Genomic DNA, 26,854 nt, shown 5'->3' with positions numbered 1-26,854 from the left:
CAGCACCCCAGCTATCCTCTCCTCCTCTTCATCCCTGCAGCACCCCAGCTCTCCTCTCCTCTTCTTCCTCCCTGCAGTACCCCAGCTCTCCTCTCCTCCTCCTCTTCCTCCCTGCAGCACCCCAGCTATCCTCTCCTCCTCTTCCTCCCTTCAGCACCCCAGTTCTCCTCTCCTCCTCCTCTCCCTCCCTGCTGCACCCCAGCTCTCCTCCCCCTCTTCCTCCCTGCAGCACCCCAGTTCTCCTCCTCCTCTTCCTCCCTACCTCCCTGCAGCACCCCAGCTCTCCTCTCCTCTCCTCAGTCCTCTACCAGCTCTCCTCTCCTCCTCCTCTTCCTCCCTGCAGCACCCCAGCTCTCCTCTCCTCCTCCTCCTCCTCTTCCTCCCTGCAGCACCCCAGCTCTCCTCTCCTCTTCCTCCCTTCAGTACCCCAGTTCTCCTCTCCTCGTCCTTCCTGCAGCACCCCAGTTCTCCTCTCCTCTTCCTCCCTTCAGTACCCCAGTTCTCCTCTCCTCGTCCTTCCTGCAGCACCCCAGTTCTCCTCTCCTCCTCCTCCCTGCAGCACCCCAGCTCTCCTCCTCCTGCCTACCATCTCCTCTCTCATAACAACTGCCTGCTAGCTGTTAGCTCTAACACTTTGCTACACCCATAAAGTTAGGCTGTTGTTGTTTAAATACCACTTGTTTGGTTTGGTTTCTTCTTCACACTCCCTCCAAGTGTCCTCAGTTTGTGATTGTTGCATATTTTGTGGTGATAGCCTTATATTGCGTAAAGGCCTTTATTGTTTCTGGTGAACAGGTTTGATGTGAAAGTGTATGGATATCATGCAGCACAACACATACCTAGATGTCTCTGGGATATATTTGGTTATGGATTAAATGCATGGTTTTTCAAAACAGCACTTTGCCTTCTTATAACCTTGTTTCACTCTGTATTGCAGGAGCACATCTGACTCAGAAGTATGCCATCTGTGGGCTGAGAGACCCACTAAATCCTGTGTCCCTCTGGGCTACGGCAGCCACATAATCCTCAACCAGCATGGCCAGATCCGCACAGTCTTCTCCAGCTCCTCCTGTCTCTGACAGTCCTGAACCAGTCCTCTACTGTAGAATACATCTCACCACCATCCCTAGTCCTCTACTGTAGAATACATCTCACCACCATCCCTAGTCCTCTACTGTAGAATACATCTCACCACCATCCCCAGTCCTCTACTGTAGAATACATCTCACCACCATCCCCAGTCCTCTACTGTAGAATACATCTCACCACCATCCCCAGTCCTCTACTGTAGAATACATCTCACCACCATCCCCAGTCCTCTACTGTAGAATACATCTCACCACCATCCCCAGTCCTCTACTGTAGAATACATCTCACCACCATCCCCAGTCCTCTACTGTAGAATACATCTCACCACCATCCCCAGTCCTCTACTGTAGAATACATCTCACCACCATCCCCAGTCCTCTACTGTAGAATACATCTCACCACCATCCCCAGTCCTCTACTGTAGAATACATCTCACCACCATCCCCAGTCCTGATATGATGTCCTCTACTGTAGAATACATCTCACCACCATCCCCAGTCCTCTACTGTAGAATACATCTCACCACCATCCCCAGTCCTCTACTGTAGAATACATCTCACCACCATCCCCAGTCCTCTACTGTAGAATACATCTCACCACCATCCCTAGTCCTCTACTGTAGAATACATCTCACCACCATCCCCAGTCCTCTACTGTAGAATACATCTCACCACCATCCCCAGTCCTCTACTGTAGAATACATCTCACCACCATCCCTAGTCCTCTACTGTAGAATACATCTCACCACCATCCCCAGTCCTCTACTGTAGAATACATCTCACCACCATCCCCAGTCCTCTACTGTAGAATACATCTCACCACCATCCCCAGTCCTCTACTGTAGAATACATCTCACCACCATCCCCAGTCCTCTACTGTAGAATACATCTCACCACCATCCCCAGTCCTCTACTGTAGAATACATCTCACCACCATCCCCAGTCCTCTACTGTAGAATACATCTCACCACCATCCCCAGTCCTCTACTATAGAATACATCTCACCACCATCCCCAGTCCTCTACTGTAGAATACATCTCACCACCATCCCCAGTCCTCTACTGTAGAATACATCTCACCACCATCCCCAGTCCTCTACTGTAGAATACATCTCACCACCATCCCTAGTCCTCTACTGTAGAATACATCTCACCACCATCCCCAGTCCTCTACTGTAGAATACATCTCACCACCATCCCCAGTCCTCTACTGTAGAATACATCTCACCACCATCCCCAGTCCTCTACTGTAGAATACATCTCACCACCATCCCCAGTCCTCTACTGTAGAATACATCTCACCACCATCCCTAGTCCTCTACTGTAGAATACATCTCACCACCATCCCCAGTCCTCTACTGTAGAATACATCTCACCACCATCCCCAGTCCTCTACTGTAGAATACATCTCACCACCATCCCCAGTCCTCTACTGTAGAATACATCTCACCACCATCCCCAGTCCTCTACTGTAGAATACATCTCACCACCATCCCCAGTCCTCTACTGTAGAATACATCTCACCACCATCCCCAGTCCTCTATATGATGTCCTCTACTGTAGAATACATCTCACCACCATCCCCAGTCCTCTACTGTAGAATACATCTCACCACCATCCCCAGTCCTCTACTAGAGAATACATCTCACCACCATCCCCAGTCCTCTACTGTAGAATACATCTCACCACCATCCCCAGTCCTCTACTGTAGAATACATCTCACCACCATCCCCAGTCCTCTACTGTAGAATACATCTCACCACCATCCCCAGTCCTCTACTGTAGAATACATCTCACCACCATCCCCAGTCCTCTACTAGAGAATACATCTCACCACCATCCCCAGTCCTCTACTAGAGAATACATCTCACCACCATCCCCAGTCCTCTACTGTAGAATACATCTCACCACCATCCCCAGTCCTCTACTGTAGAATACATCTCACCACCATCCCCAGTCCTCTACTATAGAATACATCTCACCACCATCCCCAGTCCTCTACTGTAGAATACATCTCACCACCATCCCCAGTCCTCTACTGTAGAATACATCTCACCACCATCCCCAGTCCTCTACTATAGAATACATCTCACCACCATCCCCAGTCCTCTACTGTAGAATACATCTCACCACCATCCCCAGTCCTCTACTGTAGAATACATCTCACCACCATCCCCAGTCCTCTACTGTAGAATACATCTCACCACCATCCCCAGTCCTCTACTGTAGAATACATCTCACCACCATCCCCAGTCCTCTACTATAGAATACATCTCACCACCATCCCCAGTCCTCTATATGATGTCCTCTACTAGAGAATACATCTCACCACCATCCCCAGTCCTCTACTATAGAATACATCTCACCACCATCCCCAGTCCTCTACTGTAGAATACATCTCACCACCATCCCCAGTCCTCTACTATAGAATACATCTCACCACCATCCCCAGTCCTCTACTGTAGAATACATCTCACCACCATCCCCAGTCCTCTACTGTAGAATACATCTCATCACCATCCCCAGTCCTCTATATGATGTCCTCTACTGTAGAATACATCTCACCACCATCCCCAGTCCTCTACTGTAGAATACATCTCACCACCATCCCCAGTCCTCTACTGTAGAATACATCTCACCACCATCCCCAGTCCTCTACTGTAGAATACATCTCACCACCATCCCCAGTCCTCTACTGTAGAATACATCTCACCACCATCCCCAGTCCTCTACTGTAGAATACATCTCACCACCATCCCCAGTCCTCTACTGTAGAATACATCTCACCACCATCCCCAGTCCTCTACTGTAGAATACATCTCACCACCATCCCCAGTCCTCTACTGTAGAATACATCTCACCACCATCCCCAGTCCTCTACTGTAGAATACATCTCACCACCATCCCCAGTCCTCTACTGTAGAATACATCTCACCACCATCCCCAGTCCTCTACTGTAGAATACATCTCACCACCATCCCCAGTCCTCTACTGTAGAATACATCTCACCACCATCCCCAGTCCTCTACTGTAGAATACATCTCACCACCATCCCCAGTCCTCTACTATAGAATACATCTCACCACCATCCCCAGTCCTCTACTGTAGAATACATCTCACCACCATCCCCAGTCCTCTACTGTAGAATACATCTCACCACCATCCCCAGTCCTCTACTGTAGAATACATCTCACCACCATCCCCAGTCCTCTACTAGAGAATACATCTCACCACCATCCCCAGTCCTCTACTAGAGAATACATCTCACCACCATCCCCTAAGACTGTCTTGCAGAAATCTGCCACATCAGGTCCAGAAACAACCCCCATAGAAATTTATTTATATGGCTGCAGTGCCACTTTAATAAGCTAAATTGAGTTTTACCATCTAGGCTTATACATACCAGTCCTGTCTTTATGGGTAAGATCTTCAACTTGTTTTTGGACCTTCAGCTCTACCTGGTTCTAGGCTTCAGTTTAGGCCTATGTTGAGTCAATAGTTATTACTATACTACCACAGCTTACAGATGTCTCTGAATGCAGCACTTTGCTGAAGCTATTATTGTGTTATATGTAAAAAATAAAAAATAAAAATAAAAATTGAAGATAAAATGAATTCCAAAACCATGAATCAACTGGCTATCAGGCATCAGTGTGTCGAACTGCTTTGCTTTATCTTGGCCAAGTCGAAGTTGTAAATGAGAACTTGTTCTCAACTTGCCTACCTGGTTAAATAAAGGTGAAATATATATGTATTTATTTTAATTTTAAAATCAGGTAAATCAATGAAGAATCAATGACACAAACTCCTTATCTCTTCAACAAATGCTTGACTGTACTAACTTACAATTCACATTGCTCATTATCATGCCTATGGAAACCATATTGTGCAGCATGCCAAAATCCTAGACAAAGGATTTTGTCAAAATCCTAGACAAATATATATATATATATATATATATATATTAGCATTTTGTCATGCTGCACAATATGGTTTCCATAGGCATGATAATGAGCAATGTGAATTGTAAGTTAGTACAGCATATATATATACTGTATATATATACGTATATATATACAGTATATATATATATGCTGTACTAACTTACAATTCACATTGCTCATTATCATGTATATATATATATATTTGTAAGATAATCCTAGTATAATTTAGACATTTAAATGACAATAGTTAGGGCTTAAACATAATATAACAAAATTGTAATGATCCATTTAAATAGTGATCCGAGGGAAACATTCGGACAAGATCTGTTTGAAGGGGCACACGTGTGTAAATAGTGGTGAAAAACAACGGTTTCAGTTTGTAACATGGGCTCTCTTTTTTTCCTCAAGAAATGTTATGGCTTTAGGGATTACGTGTCATATGTAGTAAATAAGCGATAGAACATATTTTTTGAAGGGCTTCTCTTTAGAGAGGGCACGGCACGAGTGTCTTGAAAGGTTTTTTATTGTTTACTACCACCCAAGTGGTTACAAATTCTTCATCTTAAAAGGACTGTGAATTTCTCACAATTTACTAAAAAAGCCACGCGTAATCAAATGAAAGACACCTAAGAGGCATAAAGTCGTTGGTGCGTAAATATTCACATTGTAGTTTCTTATATCCTAACTCTCATTCGTGATAAATTATAAATACGTTACGTAGGTAATACATTGATAATACTATATATTAATTGTGTTGTTTGTATGAAGGTGTGTTGCGTAAATAGAGCCTATGCATAAAAAAAGAGAAGGGAGACGGTTTGAAAAGTTGACAACGGCTGAACATGTGAGAATACATTGTTGCAACACAACTCATTCGATTGAAAAAAGTGTATTCAAGATATTTTACGAGAATGCTCCAGCATGTTAGACTGAAAACAGTCCATTGTAATGTATCCCTTAAATCCACGAGAATACACCTAAACCTCATTGTATCCATACCAATGAATGACACATTTGTGTATTTCGAGATGGGTTCAATGATTGTAATTGGAGTATAGGGACCGTAACAGTTGGGGCTGTATTTGACCAGGTGTGATGAAGCCAAGAGATGATTCAAAAGGAAACATCCTCAACTAGGAGGACTTCTCTTTCTGTTCATAGAAGTAGGTGTCGTTACCAAATTATACCCATTTGTCGAAATTAATGGATCCATTATAAGGCGGTTAACCTCCTACGGTGAGCAAACATTCTTGGCTGTGCTGTCCTAAGAGAGGTTTGACAATTTTCTCGATATTTTATATCCGATTGAAAGCTTTAATTTGTCCCTAAATACCATGAAAATATGTTGTAGTGATATTATTTATCTAATCTATAAGTCACGAGTTATTAGTCAAAAGAAAAGTTGTTTAATTGCAATTTTCTCGTCAGACGTTGAGAAGACCGTTTTAATTGAATCTACAATCGGGTCACACCTTGTTAACACCAGCATTAGCCTTGCTTTACATTCGCTAATTGTTGATTTACATTTGCGACTAAATAGCATCTTTTATGGCTGTTGTCCGTGGGTTTAGGGACACTGTAGCCAATGCTGGAGCATTTTATATAAAACCTGGAGCTTCCAAAGCTCTCCCCAGTCACTCCAACTTCGGACTTCGACTGCATGCTAGAGAACAAGACATAGATGCTCCAAGGACCCACAACAAGAACCATGCACCATTACTTTATCTCTGAGATGTTACCTGTCGCGATAATCACTGCCATTGCCACGTTAGTGAGCGTGGCTACTGCAAGACCGTCATTAAATTATTTGGAAAGCCACTTTTCCACGGAGAACGAGTCTGAAGAAGTACGTTCTGCAGCTATCAAGAGGCTGCTGGAGGTGTTTGGGATGGAGGACGCTCCTCTCCTCCGGGGCGACAAGCAGCCGCCTCAGTACATGGTTGACCTGTACAACACTGTCGCAGATGTGGACGGCGTTACCAAGGACCCCTACATTCTGGAGGGGAATACAGTGCGCAGCTTCTTCGACAAACGTAATATTTTGATATTTTAACCTCGACCGATAGATCCGTTATATTAGGTTAGGCCTATACCTGTATCGCTATTGCACCCGCCAGTCCTATTACTCACCTTATGCAATGTTTACAAATAATTAGTATTTTACGCATGATATTACGCACGTTTTATATTACGCATGATATTAGGCTCACATTTTAAGTCTATCAGGGCACTTTTGCGTACTCATTTTGACAATAAGTATTATCCTTCCCGCACACAGTGCACAGTGAACAAATTGAGTTCCTGTTCAACTTGTCCATGGTGGCCAGGAGTGAGAAGGTTCTAACCGCGGAACTCCATCTCTTCAAGCTGCGGCCTCAGGCTTCTGCGACTTTCAACAGATATCACTTCTGTCAGGTATACAACTCAATGTGACTCATTTATATATGTACATAGGCAGACATGCAGAGACTCAACTGTCCTTTACCTCCTCAAAAGTAAGCTATGCAAAGCTAATGATGAATTCATTCATTCCCTACAGGTCAGTGTCTACCAGCTTCTGGATAGCAGCAAAATGAACATTACTCAGGGGAAGAAGCTGCTGTCTTCCAGACTGATCCCTGTCCACTCCACTGGCTGGGAAGTGTTCACCATTACACAAGCTGTAAGTATCCCATTCATCCATCCATCCACCCACCCGTCCACCATCCATCCATCCATCCATCCATCCATCCATCCATCCATCCATCCATCCATCCATCCATCCATCCATCCATCCATCCATCCATCCATCCACCCCTAACCCCAAAATAACTCTCTCCCTATAAAGGTGCGTTCCTGGATGGCTGTTGAGGGCAATAACCTGGGTCTTCTGGTCACAGTGCAGACCCTGGGAGGAAGCCAGATGGATAAGAAGGTGGTGCGTTTTTCTTCGGGCCGTAACCACCATAAAAGCAAGCAGCCCATGCTGGTGCTGTTCACTGACGATGGCCGCCGTGCAGCCGCTCTGGATAATACAGTCAAAGGTAGCCTAACACACTATCGAGTTATTATCAATGTGTTATTACTGTATTACTACCACACTATCGAGTTATTATTAATGGGTTATTACTGTATTACTAACACACTATCGAGTTATTATTAATGTGTTATTACTGTATTACTAACACGCTATTGAGTTATTATCAATGTGTTATTACTGTATTACTACCACACTATCGAGTTATTATTAATGGGTTATTACTGTATTACTAACACACTATCGAGTTATTATTAATGTGTTATTACTGTATTACTAACACGCTATTGAGTTATTATCAATGTGTTATTACTGTATTACTACCACACTATCGAGTTATTATTAATGTGTTATTACTGTATTACTAACACACTATCGAGTTATTATCAATGTGTTATTACTGTATTACTGGTGTATTAACACAACATGATGGTCTCTGTCATAATACATCATCGGTTATTTGTACTTTTATCAGTATTACTACTCAATTTTTTCTGTTGACCCTAATATCAATAGTAAATCATCTTAATTGAGCGTGTATTCAGTTCAAATGGAACCACATTTCCCAAACCGACTCTACATTTTCCCTATCCAGATCCCAATGAGAGCCCAGCTGTCCCCGGCCTGCCCAACCTCCCCAACGCCCCAGGCTTCCACCGCAGCACCCGCTCCCTGGACTATGACGAGGACGAAGAGAAGATGACGTGCCAGCGCATGCCACTCTACGTGGACTTCGAGGAGATCGGCTGGTCCGGGTGGATCGTGTCGCCTCGGGGGTACAATGCCTACCACTGTAAGGGCTCCTGCCCCTTCCCCCTGGGCCAGAACATGAGACCCACTAACCACGCCACCGTCCAGTCTATCATCAACGCTCTGAAGCTGACTAAAGGCATTGAGACGCCGTGCTGCGTGCCAGACAAGCTCTTCTCCATCAACCTGCTGTATTTTGATGATGATGAGAATGTGGTGCTGAAGCAGTATGATGACATGGTGGCAGGAAGCTGCGGCTGCCATTGAGCTGGACGGGGGGGGGGGGGGTGACTGTGTCAAACCAAGATGGCTGACGCAGAGCAGCAGTGGGTCTCATTCAGGAGGGCACAACGTTGCAAACCTCACAGATAGAAATGTCTTGTATAGAGCTCACACCATTCTACATGACGGAGAATGATGTTTGTTCGATGTGTTATATTTCTATCTGATTGTTCTGTAATCTTGCACCCAACTGAATGTGACTGTGCTCTGTGTGGATGGATGACTGCCACAGGACTGGTGCTGTACAACGCTGACCAAGCTGTATTGTGTAAAAGCAAAGGAGGACAAATATTAAAATCAGATTTCAGTCTAGGTGTTGGTATAAAACCGCCTCTTACACTCAGCGATGAAGATGAAGATGAAGCAGTATGCAGGCAGAGTCCTACGTGTAACATATGTACATAGGTAGAAATTATAATATATGACAGGGCATGACTTGATTTCCTGTGACAGATGTAAATGTGTATATTATATGATTGATGATTGTTAACTATTATAACATTTTAATAAATTGTGAGAGAAAAAAATATTTTTTGTTTGTTTGACGGAATGAGTATACTGAGAAACATCAACTATGATGTACTGTAGGTACATTCCACTAATATCAAGAAGGGGGCCTTCTATATTTAGAAAACCTTCCTAGCTATATCCATGGCTTGCCTGATGAATACAGCAGACCGTTGCTGTCCTATCTATCCTACATGCCGGTGTAGTCGTACAGATGATGGCACCTTGCTGGAGAACAGAAAGCAACACACGTCACAGCTGTCTTCATTACAACAGGTTAGATGAAGCCTTGAAAGGAGAAAAAACAGTGACCTAAACTGGGGCAGGTCTGCTCTGTTCTGTGTGTGAATGGGACATTCCTTTATACCAAAGTCACTGTCAGACTGATTCAGTGATTAGTAATTAAGGATGTCCATCAATATACAGGAATATATAATGCTATATGCTATAATTATATAATCTATGATATACACTATATATACAAATGTATGTGGACACCCCTTCAAAATAGTGAATTCGGCTATTTCAGCCACACCCGTTGCTGACAGGTGTATAAAATCGAGCACACCGCCATGCAATCTCCATAGACAAACACTGGAAGTAGAATGGCCTTACTGAAGAGCTCAGTGACTTTCAACGTGGCACCGTCATAGGATGCCACCTTTCCAACAAGTCAGTTTGTCAAATTTCTGCCCTGCTAGAGCTGCCCCGGTCAACTGTAAGTGCTGTTATTGTGAAGTGGAAACATCTAGGAGCAACAACAGCTCAGCCGTGAAGTGGTAGGCCACACAAGCTCACAGAACATGACCGCCAAGTGCTGAAGCGTGTAAAAATCGTCTGTCCTCGGTTGCAACACTCACTACCGAGTTATAAACTGCCTCTGGAAGCAAGGTCAGCACAATAACTGTTCGTCGGGAGCGTCATGTAATGTGTTTCCATGGACGAGCAGCCGCACTCAAGCCTAAGATTACCATGAGCAATGCCAAGCGTCGGCTGGAGTGGTGTAAAGCTAGCCACCTTTGTACTCTGGAGCAGTGGAAATGCATTCTCTGGAGTGACAAATCACGTTTCACCATCTGGCAGTCCGACGTCCGAATCTGGGTTTGGCGAATGCCAGTAGAATGCTACCTGCCCCAATGCATAGTGCCAACTGTAAAGTTTGGTGGAGAAGGAATAATTGTCTGGGGCTGTTTTTTGTCGTTCGATAAGCAGGTGTCTAGATAGTCCATCTGTAGATGCTCTACAAATGGTCACACTATCAACAAACTATCTGTTGATTAGCAACTGATTGCTAAGGGTAGGTTTAGAATAATGGGTAAGGGTTAAGTTTAAGTTTAAGTTTAGGATAAGGGTTAGGGTTAGGGTTAGTTGATAGTTGAAATGTTACTGATAGTCTCCAGACTATCCAAATAAAGTGTTACTGATATACAGTATAATATATATATATATATATATATATATACATATATCACACATTATGCGATAATATAATTCTTATAATTAGCATTATATGCTATAATGCATCTGTATAGGTGACCGTGTGTACTGTAGCAGTGTATACATACGGCTATGCACAGACACTATCTGACCATTAGCAAGTGCACAGGAAGAATTTACTTTTCACAGACTGACTGTCCTGCTTTTCAAACTGTATGTAAAACCAATTAAATAGGCAGGTAAAAGACAATTAAATAGGCAGGTAAAAGACAATTAAATAGTCAGGTAAAATATAATTAAATAGTCAGGTAAAATACAATTAAATAGTCAGGTAAAATACAATTAAATAGTCAGGTAAAATACAATTAAATAGTCAGGTAAACTTACATCGTGTTTTGACATTTCCCATTAACTTACATTGTGTTTTGTCATTTCCCATTAACTTACATTGTGTTTTGTCATTTCCCATTAACTTACATTGTGTTTTGTTATTTCCCATGAACTTACGTTGTGTTTTGTCATTTCCCATGAACTTACATTGTGTTTTGTCATTTCCCATGAACTTACATTGTGTTTTGTCATTTCTCATGAACTTACGTTGTGTTTTGTCATTTCCCATGAACTTACATTGTGTTTTGTCATTTCCCATTAACTTACATTGTGTTTTGTCATTTCCCATTAACTTACATTGTGTTTTGTCATTTCCCATGAACTTACGTTGTGTTTTGTCATTTCCCATGAACTTACATTGTGTTTTGTCATTTCCCATGAACTTACATTGTGTTTTGTCATTTCTCATGAACTTACGTTGTGTTTTGTCATTTCCCATGAACTTACGTTGTGTTTTGTCATTTCCCATGAACTTACATTGTGTTTTGTCATTTCCCATGAACTTACATTGTGTTTTGTCATTTCCCATGAACTTACATTGTGTTTTGTCATTTCCCATGAATTTACATTGTGTTTTGTCATTTCCCATTAACTTACATTGTGTTATTGATTGGGTACTATTGCTTCTCTACATTCACATCATCATGTGATAATGTATGTCAACAATATACATGGATCACCTGGTACTACTTACTTGCCTACTTAATTTAGGAAATATGATAACCATGTCATAAATGACCGTACCATAACCATCAATGACATCAACAAGTAGGCCTAACTCATGTGAGAGCAATATTAGCACCCCGCATCTTGGACCAATGCAGTCTCAGTCCCTGAGTCTAAAATGCATTATTTCTTAACCCAACTTCTCAGGTCCACATTTTAGCAGATGCTTTTATCCAGAGCAACTTACAGGAGCAAATATGGTTAAGTACATTGCTCAAGGGCACATTGGCAGATTTTCCACATAGTCGACTCAAGGATTCAAACCAGCAACCATACAGATACTGGCCCAATGCTCTTAACCGCCAGGTTACCTACTGCCCAGTAGTAAAGAGTTGAATTCACCTGAAGTTATTTCAGTCTTTGAGGCACCAGTGATTGGAAACAATCAATCAACGAGTCAGCCGGCCAGGTCCTAAGCTGTGACATGACTCACAGTTAGATGCTATCAGAAACACCATGACTGGCTCTTTCTGTTACACATCATGGAGGAAGACCAAGAACCCATGAAGATGGAAAAAGATCAAAGTACATCCTAAATGGTACCCTATTCCCTTTATAGTGCACTACTTTTCACCGGGACAGATAGAGTTCTGGTCAAAAGTAGTGCACTATATAAGGAATAGGTTGCCATTTTGGACGAATACCAGACTTTACACATCACCGCTGGTTACAGAATAAGAGATCACAACACAGGATGGGAATGGACATGCATCAGAACTGTGAGAAAACAATCTAGTATCTTTGAGTTAATGCCGCACCATACAGGTGATAAATCTCACTTGACTTGGTTAACTATGACATCGTAAATCACTCTCACTAGGCATCAGTTTTCACCAACATACATTTGATCAATCAGTCTTGCGATTCAAATCAAATCAAATCAAATTGTTTTTGTCACATGCGCCGAATACAACAGATGTAGACCTTACAGTGAAATACTTACTTACAAGACTTTAACCAACAGTGCAGTTTTAAGAAAAATACCTAAAATAATTAAGAAATAAAAGTAACAAATAATTAAAGAGCAGCAGTAAAATAACAATAGCAAGGCTATATACAGGGGGTACCGGTACAGAGTCAATGTGCGGGGGCACCGGTTAGTCGAGGTAATTGAGGTAACGTACATGTAGGTAGAGTTATTAAAGTGACTATGCATAGATAATAACAGAGAGTTGCAGCAGCGTAATGGGCAGTGCAAAAAGTCTGAGTAGCCATTTGATTAGATGTTTAAGAGTCGTATGGCTTGGGGGTAGAAGCTGTTCAGAAGCCTCTTGGACCTGAACTTGGTAATCCGGTACCGCTTGCCGTGTGGTAGCAGAGAGAACAGTCTATGACTAGGGTGGCTGGAATCTTTGACAATTTTTAGGGCCTTCCTCTGACACCGCCTGGTATAGAGGTCCTGGATAGCAGGAAGCTTGGCCCCAGTGATGTACTCGGCCGTTTGCACTACTCTCTGTAGTGCCTTGCTGTTGGAGGCCAGGCAGTGATGCAACCAGTCAGGATGCTCTCGATGGTGCAGCTGTAGAACCTTTTGAGGATCTGAGGACCCATGCCAAATCTTTTCAGTCTTCTGAGGGGGAATACGTTTTGTCGTGCCCTCTTCACGACTGTCTTGGTGTGCTTGGACAATGTTAGTTTGTTGGTGTTGTGGACGCCAAGGAACTTGAAGCTCCCAACCTGCTCCACTGCAGCCCCGTCGATGAGAATGGGGGCATGCTCTGCCCTCTTTTTCCTACAGTCCACAATTATCTCCTTTGTCTTGATCACGTTGAGGGAGAGGTTGTTGTCCTTGCACCACACGGTTAGGTCTCTGACCTCCTCCCTACAGGTTGTCTCATCGTTGTCGGTGATCAGGCCTACCACCGTTGTGGCATCGGCAAACTTAATGATGGTGTTGGAGTCGCGCCTGGCCGTGCAGTCATGAGTGAACAGGGAGTACAGGAGGGGACTGAGCACGCACCCCTGAGGGGCCCCCGTGTTGAGGATCAGCGTGGCGGATGTGGTGTTACCTACCCTCACCACCTGTGGGAGGCCCATCAGGAAGTCCAGGATCCAGTTGCAGAGGAAGGTGTTTAGAGCGTGATCACACAGTCTTCCAGAACAGCTGGTGTTCTCATCCATGTGTTGGTGTTATTTGCCTCGAAGTGAGCATAGACGTAGTTTAGCTCTTCTGGTAGGCTCGTGTCAGGAGGATAGAATTATGGTCAGATTTGCCAAATGGAGGGCAAGGGAGAGCTTTGTATACATCTATGTGTGTGGAGTAAAGGTGGTCCAGAGTTTTTTTCCTCTGGTTGCACATTTAACATGCTGACAGAAATTTGGTAAAACGGATTGAAGTTTCCCTGCATTAAAGTCCCTGACCACTAGGAGTGCCACCTCTGGATGAGCGTTTTCCTGTTTGCTTATGGCGGTATACAGCTCATTGAGTGCGGTCTTAGTGCCAGCATCAGTCTATCGTTGTATATAGACACCTTAAAAAATACAGATGAAAACTCTCTAGGTAGATAGTATGGTCTACAGCTTATCATGAGATACTCTACCTCATGCGAGCAAAACCTTGAGACTTAGGAAGTTGTGCACCAGCTGTTGTTTACAAATATACATAGACCCCCACCCCTTGTCTTACCAGAGGCTGCTGTTCTATCCTGCCGATACAGTGTATAACCCGCCAGCTGTATGTTATTCATGTTGTCATTCAGCCACGACTCGGTGAAACACAAGATATTACAGTTTTTAATGTCCTGTAGGTAGGATATATGTGATTTTAGTTCGTCCAATTTATTATCCAGCGTTGTACGTTGGCCAATAGGACCGATGGCAAAGGCAGATTAGCCACTCGTCGGCGGATCCTCACAAGGCACCTCAATCTCCTTCCGCGATACCTCTTCCGTCTCTTTCTCCTGCAAATGATGGGGATGAGGGCCTGTTCGGGTGTCTGGAGTAAATCCCTCTCATCCGACTCATTAAAGAAAAATTATTCGTCCAATTTAAGGTGAGTAATCGCTGTTCTGATATCCAGAAGCTATTTTCAGTCATAAGAGACGGTAGCAGAACCAACATTATGTACAAAATAGGTTACAAACAATGCGAAAAAACAAACAAAATAGCACGGCTGGTTAAGAGACAATAAAACGGCAGCCATCCTCTCCGGCAGCCTACCCCTCCGGCAGCCATCCTCTCCGGCAGCCTACTCCTCCGGCAGCCATCCTCTCCGGCAGCCATCCCCTCCGGCAGCCATCCTCTCCGGCAGCCATCCCCTCCGGCAGCCATCCTCTCCGGCAGCCATCCCCTCCGGCAGCCTACCCCTCCGGCAGCCATCCTCTCCGGCAGCCTACCTCTCCGGCAGCCTACCCCTCCGGCAGCCATCCTCTCCGGCAGCCATCCCCTCCGGCAGCCATCCTCTCCGGCAGCCATCCTCTCCGGCAGCCATCCCCTCCGGCAGCCTACCCCTCCGGCAGCCATCCTCTCCGGCAGCCATCCCCTCCGGCAGCCATCCTCTCCGACAGCCATCCTCTCCGGCAGCCATCCTCTCCGGCAGCCATCCCCTCCGGCAGCCATCCTCTCCGGCAGCCTACCCCTCCGGCAGCCATCCTCTCCGGCAGCCATCCCCTCCGGCAGCCATCCTCTCCGGCAGCCATCCTCTCCGGCAGCCATCCCCTCCGGCAGCCTACCCCTCCGGCAGCCATCCTCTCCGGCAGCCATCCCCTCCGGCAGCCATCCTCTCCGACAGCCATCCTCTCCGGCAGCCATCCTCTCCGGCAGCCATCCCCTCCGGCAGCCATCCTCTCCGGCAGCCTACCCCTCCGGCAGCCATCCTCTCCGGCAGCCTACCCCTCCGGCAGCCATCCTCTCCGGCAGCCTACCCCTCCGGCAGCCATCCTCTCCGGCAGCCATCCCCTCCGGCAGCCATCCCCTCCGGCAGCCATCCCCTCCGGCAGCCATCCTCTCCGGCAGCCATCCTCTCCGGCAGCCATCCGCTCCGGCAGCCATCCTCTCCGGCAGCCTACCCCTCCGGCAGCCATCCGCTCAGGCAGCCATCCCCTCCGGCAGCCATCCTCTCCGGCAGCCATCCTCTCCGGCAGCCATCCTCTCCGGCAGCCATCCGCTCCGGCAGCCATCCTCTTCTATTTTGTACTGTGAAAAACATTTTGTTGCACTTGTGAAAAACACTGAAAGGTAGATGGGAATATAGCCTTTCCTACTTGGATATTCTGGCTAAAATAACATATTAGCCATCACCTGGAAGCTTTAACAAAAACAACATCTGTGGTAACGCTATACTGATAGGGGTATTTCTGTATCATGTCTATTTCTTCTTTTCATTCAGTCCACATATCTTCCTTATCGTATCAATTGTGTATTTGATACCACTAAGTCGTGTGATAAATGCAACACCTTAGCCAGTATTAGTCACGGCGGCTGGTAGCCTAGTGGTTGGACTAGTAACCGAAAGGTTGCAAGATCAAATCCCCGAGCTGGTAAGGTAAAAATCTGTCGTTCTACCCCTGAACAACACAGTTAACCCACTGATCCTAGGCTGTCATTATAAATAAGAATTTGTTCTTAACTGACTTGCCTAGTAAAATAAAGGTTAAAATAAAAAATTACTGTTTCAAAGGGTTGGTGAAGGAACAAAGTGTCCAATGTATTTTATTGTCCTTGGACCGCGTGACAATAAAGATGTCAAAGGTTATGCAACAAAGAGGCTCTTGGGTTTGACAGTAAAAGTGAAAGTGTAAAGGTCTGTAGTAATATTCCATGGGAATATTAGGGACAATACTGTGCATCGACCCAGAACCATAAAAGGGACAGAGAGAAATATTTAACACCCATAATATTCCATGGGAATATTAGGGACATTACTGTGCATTTTCAGAAAAGCCACAACATGTACAGTATGTAAGTATATTGGTTGTTTTGAATGCCGGTAGATTCTGTTAACCTCTTTCTACTTCATTTATAAAGGAAATGTTCTCTTAGTGGTGTCATAACTCATCAACCATTAACATTTATAAAGGAACGGTTCTCTTAGTGGTGTCATAACTCATCAAGCATTAACCCATTAAAGTCTAAGCCGGTGGAAGGAGGGGGGGGACGGGGGAGTCAGGAAACAAATATATATTTTGACATGTATTTAACCCCTTATTTTTTGTCACGAAACACTCTCCATGTACACTTCCATTCATTTTTTCAACTGGTGCTGGAGACCTACAGCCTAGTCTAGTGAGTGTTCTAGAGCAAAATTACACGTAGGACATATACGTGAGACTGACTCTCACCTTTCCACAGACGGGTCACAAGCATTTCACTACAAACATCTGCTAAACACATGTAGGTGACCAATAAAATTGTATTTTATTTTATTTATTAGTGTGTCGCCCAAAGTGTTCGGGACGCTACAGACAGAAGTTTGGTAGATCGGCTGTACCGACTTCAGACGAGTCCCAAGACGCTTGTGGGGGGGGGGGGGGGGGGGGGGGGTTGTAGAGCAAAACAGAGAGCACCATCCTGTTCATGAGAGTCTCATCTTTCCACAGAAGGGTCACAATAGTTTTGTAGGCCAAACTGTTCAGACGCTACATTTTCAGGATGCCTCATAGTCTGACAAACACCTCTCTAGCTCTGTCACCTTTCGACCGCAGATGCAGAAGTGCGACATCGGCGGACGCGGTGGATTGAGACAAATCCAATATCTCTATCTTAAACTGGCATACTTTGATGGGGATTCGGTATTATGCTAATTAGACATAGACTCTTGGGGGTTAACATTTATAAAGGAACTGTTCTCTTAGTTGTGTCATACCTCATAAACCATAAACAAAACAGAGTGAAACGAAGTAAACAACTTTATTAGTATTTGTTAGTGAAAAGCAATATAACAAACGAGAAAAATATACATTTGACAAAAATCTACAGTATCAAAACATACAAGGAATACACAAATACAAAAGAGATTTAATTCAAAAATTGTAGGCACTTATACTTGGTGGCGCTATGGTTGGTGGCGCTATGTTCAATACAAATCAAATCAAATTGTATTTCTCACATGCGCCGACCTTACAGTGAAATGCAATACCAGATTTTATGCAGTGGTGTAAAGTACTTTTAAGTAAAAATACTTTTTTTGGGGTATCTTTACTTTACTTTACTATTTATATTTTTGACAACTTTTAGTTTAACTTCACTACATTCCTGAAGAAAATAATGTACTTTTTACTCCTTACATTTTCCCTGACACCCAAAAGAACATTTTGAATGCTTAGCAGGACAGGAAAATTGACTAATTCACGCCCTTATCAAGAGAACATCCCTGGTCATCCCTACTGCCTCTGATCTGATGGACTCACTAAACACACATGCTTTGCTTGTAAATGATGTCTGAGTGTTGGAGTGTGCCCCTGGCTATCTGTAAATGATGTCTGAGTGTTGGAGTGTGCCCCTGGCTATCTGTAAATGATGTCTGAGTGTTGGAGTGGGCCCCTGGCTATCTGTAAATGATGTCTGAGTGTTGGAGTGTGCCCCTGGCTATCTGTAAATGATGTCTGAGTGTTGGAGTGTGCCCCTGGCTATCTGTAAATGATGTCTGAGTGTTGGAGTGGGCCCCTGGCTATCTGTAAATGATGTCTGAGTGTTGGAGTGTGCCCCTGGCTATCTGTAAATGATGTCTGAGTGTTGGAGTGGGCCCCTGGCTATCCATAAATAAAAGAAAACAATAAAACGATGCCGTCCGGTTTGCTTAATTAATATAAGGAATTTTTTATTATTTTACTTTTACTTTTGATACTTAAGTATATTTAAAACCAAATAGTTTTAGACTTTTACTCAAGTAGTAATTTACTGGGTGACTTTCACTTTTACTTGAGTCATTTTCTATTAAGGAATCTTTACTTTTACTCAAGTATGACAATTGGGTACTTTTTACATCACTGGTTTTATGCTACACACAAAAAACTGTACAAACACACGCTCACACACTCACATGCTCACACACACACACACACACACACGCGCGCGCACACACACTCACACACACACACACACACACACACACACGCACACACACACACACGCGCGCGCACACACACGCACACACACACGCACACACACACGCACACACACACGCAAACACACACACGCACACACACACACACACGCACACACACACGCACACACACACACTCACACACACACGCACACACACACGCACACACATACGCACAGGTTCCGACAGGATTGCTATACAGTAAAATGCAGCCATACGGAATGGCTGGGCTGGCTTCAACAGGTATGGGTGTCTGTTAAAGGAATAGCAGAACTGCACAGTAGCAGAAAACATGCATCATTGCCAGTTAGATCTCTGTTAAAGCAGCAGATGCCTTCTGCAGTAGAAAAGCAAAAATGTCCCTCAAATGACCAGACATCATCAAAAATCGTACTGATTTACAACAGGACTCGTCACGGCAGGATGGCAGAGTAAAAGGTTATAGACGACACGGTCTCGAAGGCAGAGCTTCTAGCCTCTCGGCTTCTTTAGCCCCTTCGTGTGCTGGAAAACAAATATATTGGTTTCAGGAAGATGAATGAAATCGATGAATAAATAAATCCAGTTGTGATGTTAGAAATTCTCACCTTTTTACTCTTCTTGGTTTCAACCTTCAGCATCAGTTCATTCACCCACTTCTCTCTGGGGTCAGCACAGAACAACCTGCCTCTCTTCATGGTGAACCTGGCGCGGACAGGAACAGAAATAAAAACTCAGGGTGACCTTCAAAACACGAACACCGATGAAGCTTATAGCCTTACAGTTAGTAGTTGAACCTCATGAAGTGAGTGAACCTCCGCCGTGCATCACAGAGCTGGATGTCTCGTCCATTGAAGGTGCATTTCTTTTTTTTTTTTTTTTGCTTTTAACATGTTCTGTATTACTAAAGTCATATAGCAGCCTTTTCATGGTTACGCTCCTCTATTCTCAGTCAGGACTTACACAATAGCGTGGATGTTGCAGCCCCCGTCTGTCTCCTGCCTCCTGTAACTCGTCACCATCCTCAAAGCAGTCTTCCTCACCCTCCGCACGTACTTCAGACAGCAGTCTTCATAGGAACCTGGGGGGCCATGGAGAGGATTGCAGCTCAACAGCTGTACTTTATAATGAATGAAATAAGAGAAGGCCCCCAACTCTGCACAGAAATTAATCAGTGTATTCCAGTTTTTTTTTTTTTTTTTTTTACATTTGGTTTAAAATGGAATAAACATATTTTTTTTCCCGCTCTCAACCTTAATTCTAAGAGTGAAGACCTTCTTTTTGTCATTGACTGTTTCAGGTTGGAAGTGCACAGGTTCGATTCAGCATCAATGAAGAAGAGCATGTAGATATGACTGACAGCCTTTGACCCATATGTTACTATCAGTAAAGTAAAGCTAACAACACCACCGACTGAAACGCTATCTGAAAATCAGTGATCAAATAAAAACAGGGTGAGGCTGGCTTATCTCTCTGAGAACAGAGGTCAGTTGGTAGTATCATAATCCTTGTATCTGTATTTTTCCTGTATTTTTCCTGTGTAACAGTGCATGTTATGAATGTCAAATCCATGAACAACAACTCATCAATTAATAAAAAATATTGTACAAAAGCCCGTTTTACATCAGCACTTGTCACATAGCGCTTAATTAACCGATACCCAACCCATGTTAAATCCTATTTATACTAAACGTACCTTGGGCCAGCGTGACGCATAGACAGGCTAGGATTAGAATGAACATTAGGTTGAACCGCATGGCTGGATGTGTGGTCGTGGCTCTGTGAAGAGATCCTGGCGGTGCAGAGTGGAATCAAACCCTGCAGCAATACAGGAATAGCCATAAACCTTTATCAATGTCTCTCTGCCTCCAGCAACTTCCCACATCTTACTGCCCCAAGCCATCCACTTTCAAGTTGTTTTGTAGTTTTACCCAGGCTATATGGTAACATTTGTATTCCATTGCTAATGGACATCAGCAATCACCTTAAAATAAAGTGAACTAAATATGCACACTTTTCAGTCCAGATGTATAATTATATAGAAAATAGTAATACGTCCAAATGTATACCGCCTATATCAACTCACAATATCTTTTGCAAGCTAAAAAAAGTGAATAATACATATTTCACTGATGATAATACACAAAATCTATAACATTCAAAACTATGCAAAAATCATATGCTTTTCATATGACAGTGACACAAAAGTAGTAATCCTTGCATTCTAGAAGGCTATCCTGTACAAAGACAGCTATCAGTACTACTCACAGAACTCTGAAGGAGATAGGATGTCTTCAGTTAGCTGCTGTTTCCTTGGTTCTGCTGGGTGTGCAAGGGAACGTGCTCTTATGTAGTTAGCGCCAAACAGACAGAGCTTAGATTGTATTACCTGACGTGTCACACCCCTGTGCACCTGAGGTACTCTTCACTTTTACTATTTTTTTATTGAAGTATGATTTTTATTGGGTAAGCAGAAAATTGATTGACACATGGAGCATTGTTTAGAAAACTTGCCAAAACAGATATGGGTTCTTGATATATCTGGGCAATCTCCAACTGAAGGACGGTTATACTTTCGGGTTCACACTGTTTACTTCTCTTTAAATAGGGCAATATCTTAGACATTGAACTGAAAGGACCAATCGAATAGTATAGTTAATTCAGTTTCTCATAGTTGTGAAATCATTTTCATTTACCAATTGAGAGTTAGGAACTATATGGTATACTATATCTGCATTATTGTCTATATGTAGTTATTGACATAGACTTGTTCTGTTCAATGTTCTCTACCTATATAGTACACTAAATAACCCCAATTCATGTTGTTAACATTGCTGTCACCGTTCAAACCGAAGAAGGTTCGGGAACTTTAAAGCCAATTATCTCAGAATCATCTTTTGTTCCAAAGCTCTCGCAATAGCTTTACCGATCAAGTCTAAGATGAAAGGGCTCACCTGTGATAAGTATCTGTTCTTATCTCTTACATAATGTGTTCTTGATTCATGGCCAAATGTGGAAGCATTATTTACAAAACGCAAGTCTATAACTCAAACTATTAAATGGATGAAATATTAGACTCAAACTTGGCTACTTATTATAATTTTTTATTGACGGGTCTACAAAATCTACCCAAAAAGCCTCTGTTGAAACTTGCTATAAAACGAGCCTGGCCCTTCGCTAATTAATTAGCTTTAGGCTAATTGTCATAGAAAAAGATGTGTGACTCAGGGGATGCAGTAGAACATGCATGTAACTCAGGGAGCAGATCAGCAATCATATTGTCTGGTGTAACCGCAGATCATTTTTGTCAGTAACCTGAGAGACTCTTCTCTACTACTCTCTTCTATTAAATGGTAGCAACAGTGTCAAAGGTCATTGTTTTTTGCTTCTCCTTTAATTGGTTTTATTGTCAGCGGTAGTCCACACTTTTTACTCCCAACAGATAAAGTCATGGCTTCCTTTATCAAGCCAGGAAAGCCCATTAAAATTTCTATCTGAGAATTGCCAAGATAGTGAGCCTGACCAAACCTCTCCATTGTAAAACAATGTTTTTTTCTGGGAAGACTGCTAGAGCCAGGCACTGTATGATTAGAATGGTCTGTAGACAGTGCTCAGACCATACAATCTGCAACCTCATACAACATGATCACAAATCATTAATACAGAGTTTTTTTTTCCACCTTTCCTTTCCTTGTAAAATAGACAAAGGTAGACAAAGGTCTATTTTACAAGGGAGCCCTGCATATACACAATTTACAAAAACAACATAATACAAATATACAAAATTACTATCCATAAGAAAGTATAGGTTGCAATAACATGCTACACACATTTTGGTGCATTTCCACTGATGATTTGCCCAGTGTTCGACCCAAAAGGCTCAGACTTTTCTGAGCCAGCACCCGTGTCTCACTGGGGTAGGGCTCTGGCGGACCTGCTCTGACTTGAAGCCAAGGCAAGGCCCTGGGTATTTTTCAGCTGTCATTTTCATAACATTGGCTTTACTGTGAACTTCAACCCCTTCTCACAAAGCAACAGTTTTTAACGCTCGACACAAGTCTTTAGTGTCACACTCCTGATGGAAACACAATAAATTTGCTCTATGCAGAAATCGACTCTGCCATTTCCTGGTTGCTAAAATTCTAATAGTTCACCTAATTTTCAGATTATGTGACAAAACATAACAAGCAAGTATAGTGTAGAAAAACCTTCAGAGGAGGCTGGTGGGAGGACCAATAGGAGGACGGGCTCATTGTACTGGCTGGAATGGAATGAATGGAACGGTATCAAACATATCAAACAATTGGAAATCACGTTTGACTCCAATTACTCCTTTTCCAGCCATTACAATGAGCCCGTCCTCTTATTGTTCATCCCACCAGCCTCCACTGTAATCATCTAAATGTCTGTGAAAAATATTTGTCCATAACCAAAAATTTAGTATTTTTGAAAATAAAAGTCCCAAAAACAAAACTTAAGAATGGGAAGCATAGAAATAGCACACATAGAACAGACATACCGCTTCTTAGACTTGCTTTCAATTAAAAAAAAAAAAAAAAAACTTGATTTAACTAGGCAAGTCAGTTAAGAACAAATTCTTATTTTCAATGACAGCCTAGGAACAGTGGGTTAACCCAAAAGCCATGTTGAGAAATAAAGTGATGAAAGAAATCAGACAGGCCAAGGCAAACTTTTTTATTAACATAATTGGTGAAGCAAAGGGAAATTCTAAAATGATCTGGGAGAATCTAAAAAAGTTAACAGGGAAAGACCATAGTAACACTGCAAAAATACTAGAAATCATGGTGAATAACAATCTAACACAGGATGCAGTCGAAATAGCAATAGCCTTCAATTCCTACTTCCTGACTCTGTCAGGGTACTGACACAGAACCCCTCCACTGGTTTCTTGGGCTCAGTGCTAGTGAATGACACTCAACCTGTCTTCATCATAAGGTGGGTTTCTGAGTCAAAGGTGAACAAGGTGATTAGCTCACTAAAGAACTCTAAAGCCAAAGATGTGTTTGGGCTGGACTCTACCTTTCTTAAAAACTACAAAGAGTCACTCGTTGGCCCCATTACTAAGGTCACCAACACATCTATTGGTCTGGGGGTGTTTCCAAGGGTATGGAGGTCGGCCATAATAACGGCCATCTTTAAATCGAGTGACCCTGCTGACGTGAGTAACTACAGGCCCATTAGTATACTACCTGTGGTGTCGAAGGTTGTTGAAAAGTGTGTAGCAGAACAACTGATTGCCCACCTCAACAACAGCCCCTTCACATTACACTCCATGCAGTTTGGCTTCAGAGCAAAACACTCCACGGAAACGGCCAACTGCTTTCTTCTGGAAAATGTGAAGTCCAAGATGGACAAAGGAGGCGTTGTTGGGGCTGTGTTTCTGGACCTAAGGAATGCTTTTGATACTGTTAACCATGAGATTCTCATCACAAAATTGTCCAAGTTCAACTTTTCCCCCGATGCCTTGAGATGGATGAAATCATACCTTGAAGGCAGAACTCAGTGTGTCAGAGTGAGCAATGAGCTGTCGCCCACTATTAGCTATGATGTGGGCGTGCCCCAAGGGTCAATACTGGGGCCGCTCCTGTTCAGCCTGTACATTAATGATTTGCCTTCTGTCTGCACTGGGTCTGAAGTTCCAATGAATGCAGATGATACAGTGATATATGTGCATGCAAAGACCAAACAACAAGCTGCACAAGAACTCACTACTGTAATGGTCCAGGTTACAAAGTGGCTCAGTGACTCATGTTTACATCTCAATGTGAATAAAACTGTCTGCATGTTCTTCACAAAGAGGGCAACTGATGCTACTGAGCCAGATGTCTATGTGTCAGGGGAGAAGCTCCAGGTGGTATCTGATTTTAAGTACCTTGGCATCATACTTGATTCCAACCTCTCTTTTAAAAAGCAGGTGAAAAAGGTAATTCAAATAACCAAATTCAACCTAGGTAATTTCCGATTTATATGAAATTGTTTGACTACAGAGGTAGCAAAAGTGTACTTCAAATCTATGATACTCCCTCACTTAACATACTGCTTGACTAGTTGGGCCCAAACTTGCTGTACAACATTAAAACCCATTCAGTCTGTCTACAAACAGGCTCTCAAAGTGCTTGATAGGAAGCCCAATAGCCATCATCACATCCTCAGAAAGCATGAGCTCATGAGTTGGGAAAATCTTGTGCAATACACCGACGCATGTCTTGTATTCAAGATCCTAAATGGCCTGGCTCCCCCTCCACTCAGTATTTTTGTTAAACAGAAAACCCAAACCTATGGCAGCAGATCCACAAGGTCCGCCATGAGAGGTGACTGTATAGTTCCCTTAAGGAAAAGCACCTTTAGTAAATTCGCTTTCTCTGTGAGAGCTTCCCATGTATGGAATACACTGCCATCAGACACACATAACTGCACCACCTATCACACTTTCTCAAAAAACATGAAGACATGGCTAAAGGTCAATCAGATTTGTGAACATAATCCCTAGCTGTGTATTGCCGCTGTCCATGTTGTCTGTTGTCTGTAGCTTGTGAGGTATGGAAACACTTTGTTGCTTTTATGGATTTTGTCTTGTTGCTTTTTGTTCTATGTTGCTCTGTCTGCATGCTGTGTCTTGCTTGTCCTATGTTGCTCTGCGTGTGCTCTCTTCTCAATGATTGTCTGTATTGTAATTGTTTTTAATAACCTGCCCGGGGACTGAAAATTAGCCGGCTGGCTAAAACCGTCACTATTACTGAAACGTTGATATATGTGCACTGTCCCTGTAAAAATAAAAATAAACTCACTAACCACCTTGTTCAGGGGCAGAACAACAGATGTTTACCTTGTCAGCTCAGGGATTCAATCTCACTAACCACCTTGTTCAGGGGCAGGACAACAGATGTTTACCTTGTCAGCTCAGGGATTCAATCTCACTAACCACCTTGTTCAGGGGCAGGACAACAGATGTTTACCTTGTCAGCTCAGGGATTCAATCTCACTAACCACCTTGTTCAGGGGCAGGACAACAGATGTTTACCTTGTCAGCTCAGGGATTCAATCTTGCAACCTTTTGGTTATCTAGTCCAACGCTCTAAACACTAGGCTACCTGCGCCCCAATAACAATGACAGATCTATAACTCACATTTCTATGTGAATTTGTTTGTATATAAAACGCTGGCGACACCCTGGTGTGGGGGTAAGTCGAGATGGAAAAGCAGGAATGCACAGATATATGCCAGAATGTAGAAATATTGAATTACAATTTCTCTCTATAAACTCAACCTATTCTACTTTTAGAGTCATGTAGGGATTTAGTGACAGGAATTATATATCGTTGTAAAAGAGGGGTTTTGTGCTCACAAATAATTTCCCCTCTGGACATATTATGTTCTGACAGCTGTGACAATCTCATGCGTTAAGCAGAGCTATAGGTAGTGCACTTTATAGTTTAGGTTGCCATTTGAGACGCACACTATGAGTCTAACTCTGACATTAAAGAGCCTCTGTCAGCATGGCCTTAAATCATATCTTCTTCAGTGTTTGGCCTCTCATCTCCTCTTTCCAGCTGAAATACGATTCTATTGGGATTTAAAACCTTTTAAAAAAACCTGGGATTTTTTGAAATTCTAACATTAGATTATATAAAAATAAAAATAAATGTCTTTATTGTAAAGCGCTATATAATGCT

At 43.1% G+C, this 26,854-nt stretch overlaps 2 protein-coding genes across 2 annotated transcripts; one reads left to right on the top strand and one right to left on the bottom strand.

The window, feature by feature from the left end:
• Positions 1–6,763: 6,763 nt before the first annotated feature.
• On the top strand, positions 6,764–9,064 carry LOC120055399 (bone morphogenetic protein 2-like). Its single transcript, XM_039003262.1, has 5 exons — positions 6,764–7,064; positions 7,310–7,446; positions 7,571–7,693; positions 7,859–8,054; positions 8,643–9,064. The coding sequence occupies exons 1-5, from the start codon at positions 6,764–6,766 to the stop codon at positions 9,062–9,064; spliced, it is 1,179 nt and encodes a 392-aa protein (XP_038859190.1).
• A 10,240-nt stretch (positions 9,065–19,304) lies between these two features.
• Positions 19,305–21,496, bottom strand: ccl25a (chemokine (C-C motif) ligand 25a). Its single transcript, XM_039003546.1, has 5 exons — positions 21,429–21,496; positions 20,857–20,978; positions 20,124–20,241; positions 19,769–19,865; positions 19,305–19,685 (listed from the first exon to the last, which is right to left on the bottom strand). The coding sequence occupies exons 2-5, from the start codon at positions 20,915–20,917 to the stop codon at positions 19,653–19,655; spliced, it is 309 nt and encodes a 102-aa protein (XP_038859474.1). The 5' UTR covers positions 20,918–20,978; positions 21,429–21,496; the 3' UTR covers positions 19,305–19,652.
• Between the last annotated feature and the right edge of the window lie 5,358 nt (positions 21,497–26,854).

The sequence above is a fragment of the Salvelinus namaycush genome, chromosome 11 (genome assembly GCF_016432855.1).
Source record: "Salvelinus namaycush isolate Seneca chromosome 11, SaNama_1.0, whole genome shotgun sequence".
Lineage (NCBI taxonomy): Eukaryota > Metazoa > Chordata > Actinopteri > Salmoniformes > Salmonidae > Salvelinus > Salvelinus namaycush.
Note: the sequence above shows the minus strand (reverse complement) of the source record. Positions and strands in the feature narration are given on the sequence as shown.

Excerpts from the sequence above, each read along its gene's own strand:
- LOC120055399 (XM_039003262.1), top strand. The coding sequence starts at position 6,764 with ATGTTACCTGTCGCGATAATCACTGCCATTGCCACGTTAGTGAGCGTG. Across the intron at positions 7,065-7,309 it reads GCGCAGCTTCTTCGACAAAC|TGCACAGTGAACAAATTGAG; the intron begins GTAATATTTTGA and ends TCCCGCACACAG. Across the intron at positions 8,055-8,642 it reads TCTGGATAATACAGTCAAAG|ATCCCAATGAGAGCCCAGCT; the intron begins GTAGCCTAACAC and ends TTCCCTATCCAG.
- ccl25a (XM_039003546.1), bottom strand. The coding sequence starts at position 20,917 with ATGCGGTTCAACCTAATGTTCATTCTAATCCTAGCCTGTCTATGCGTC. Across the intron at positions 20,242-20,856 it reads ATGCGTCACGCTGGCCCAAG|GTTCCTATGAAGACTGCTGT; the intron begins GTACGTTTAGTA and ends ATGGCCCCCCAG. Across the intron at positions 19,686-19,768 it reads AAACCAAGAAGAGTAAAAAG|CACACGAAGGGGCTAAAGAA; the intron begins GTGAGAATTTCT and ends TTTGTTTTCCAG.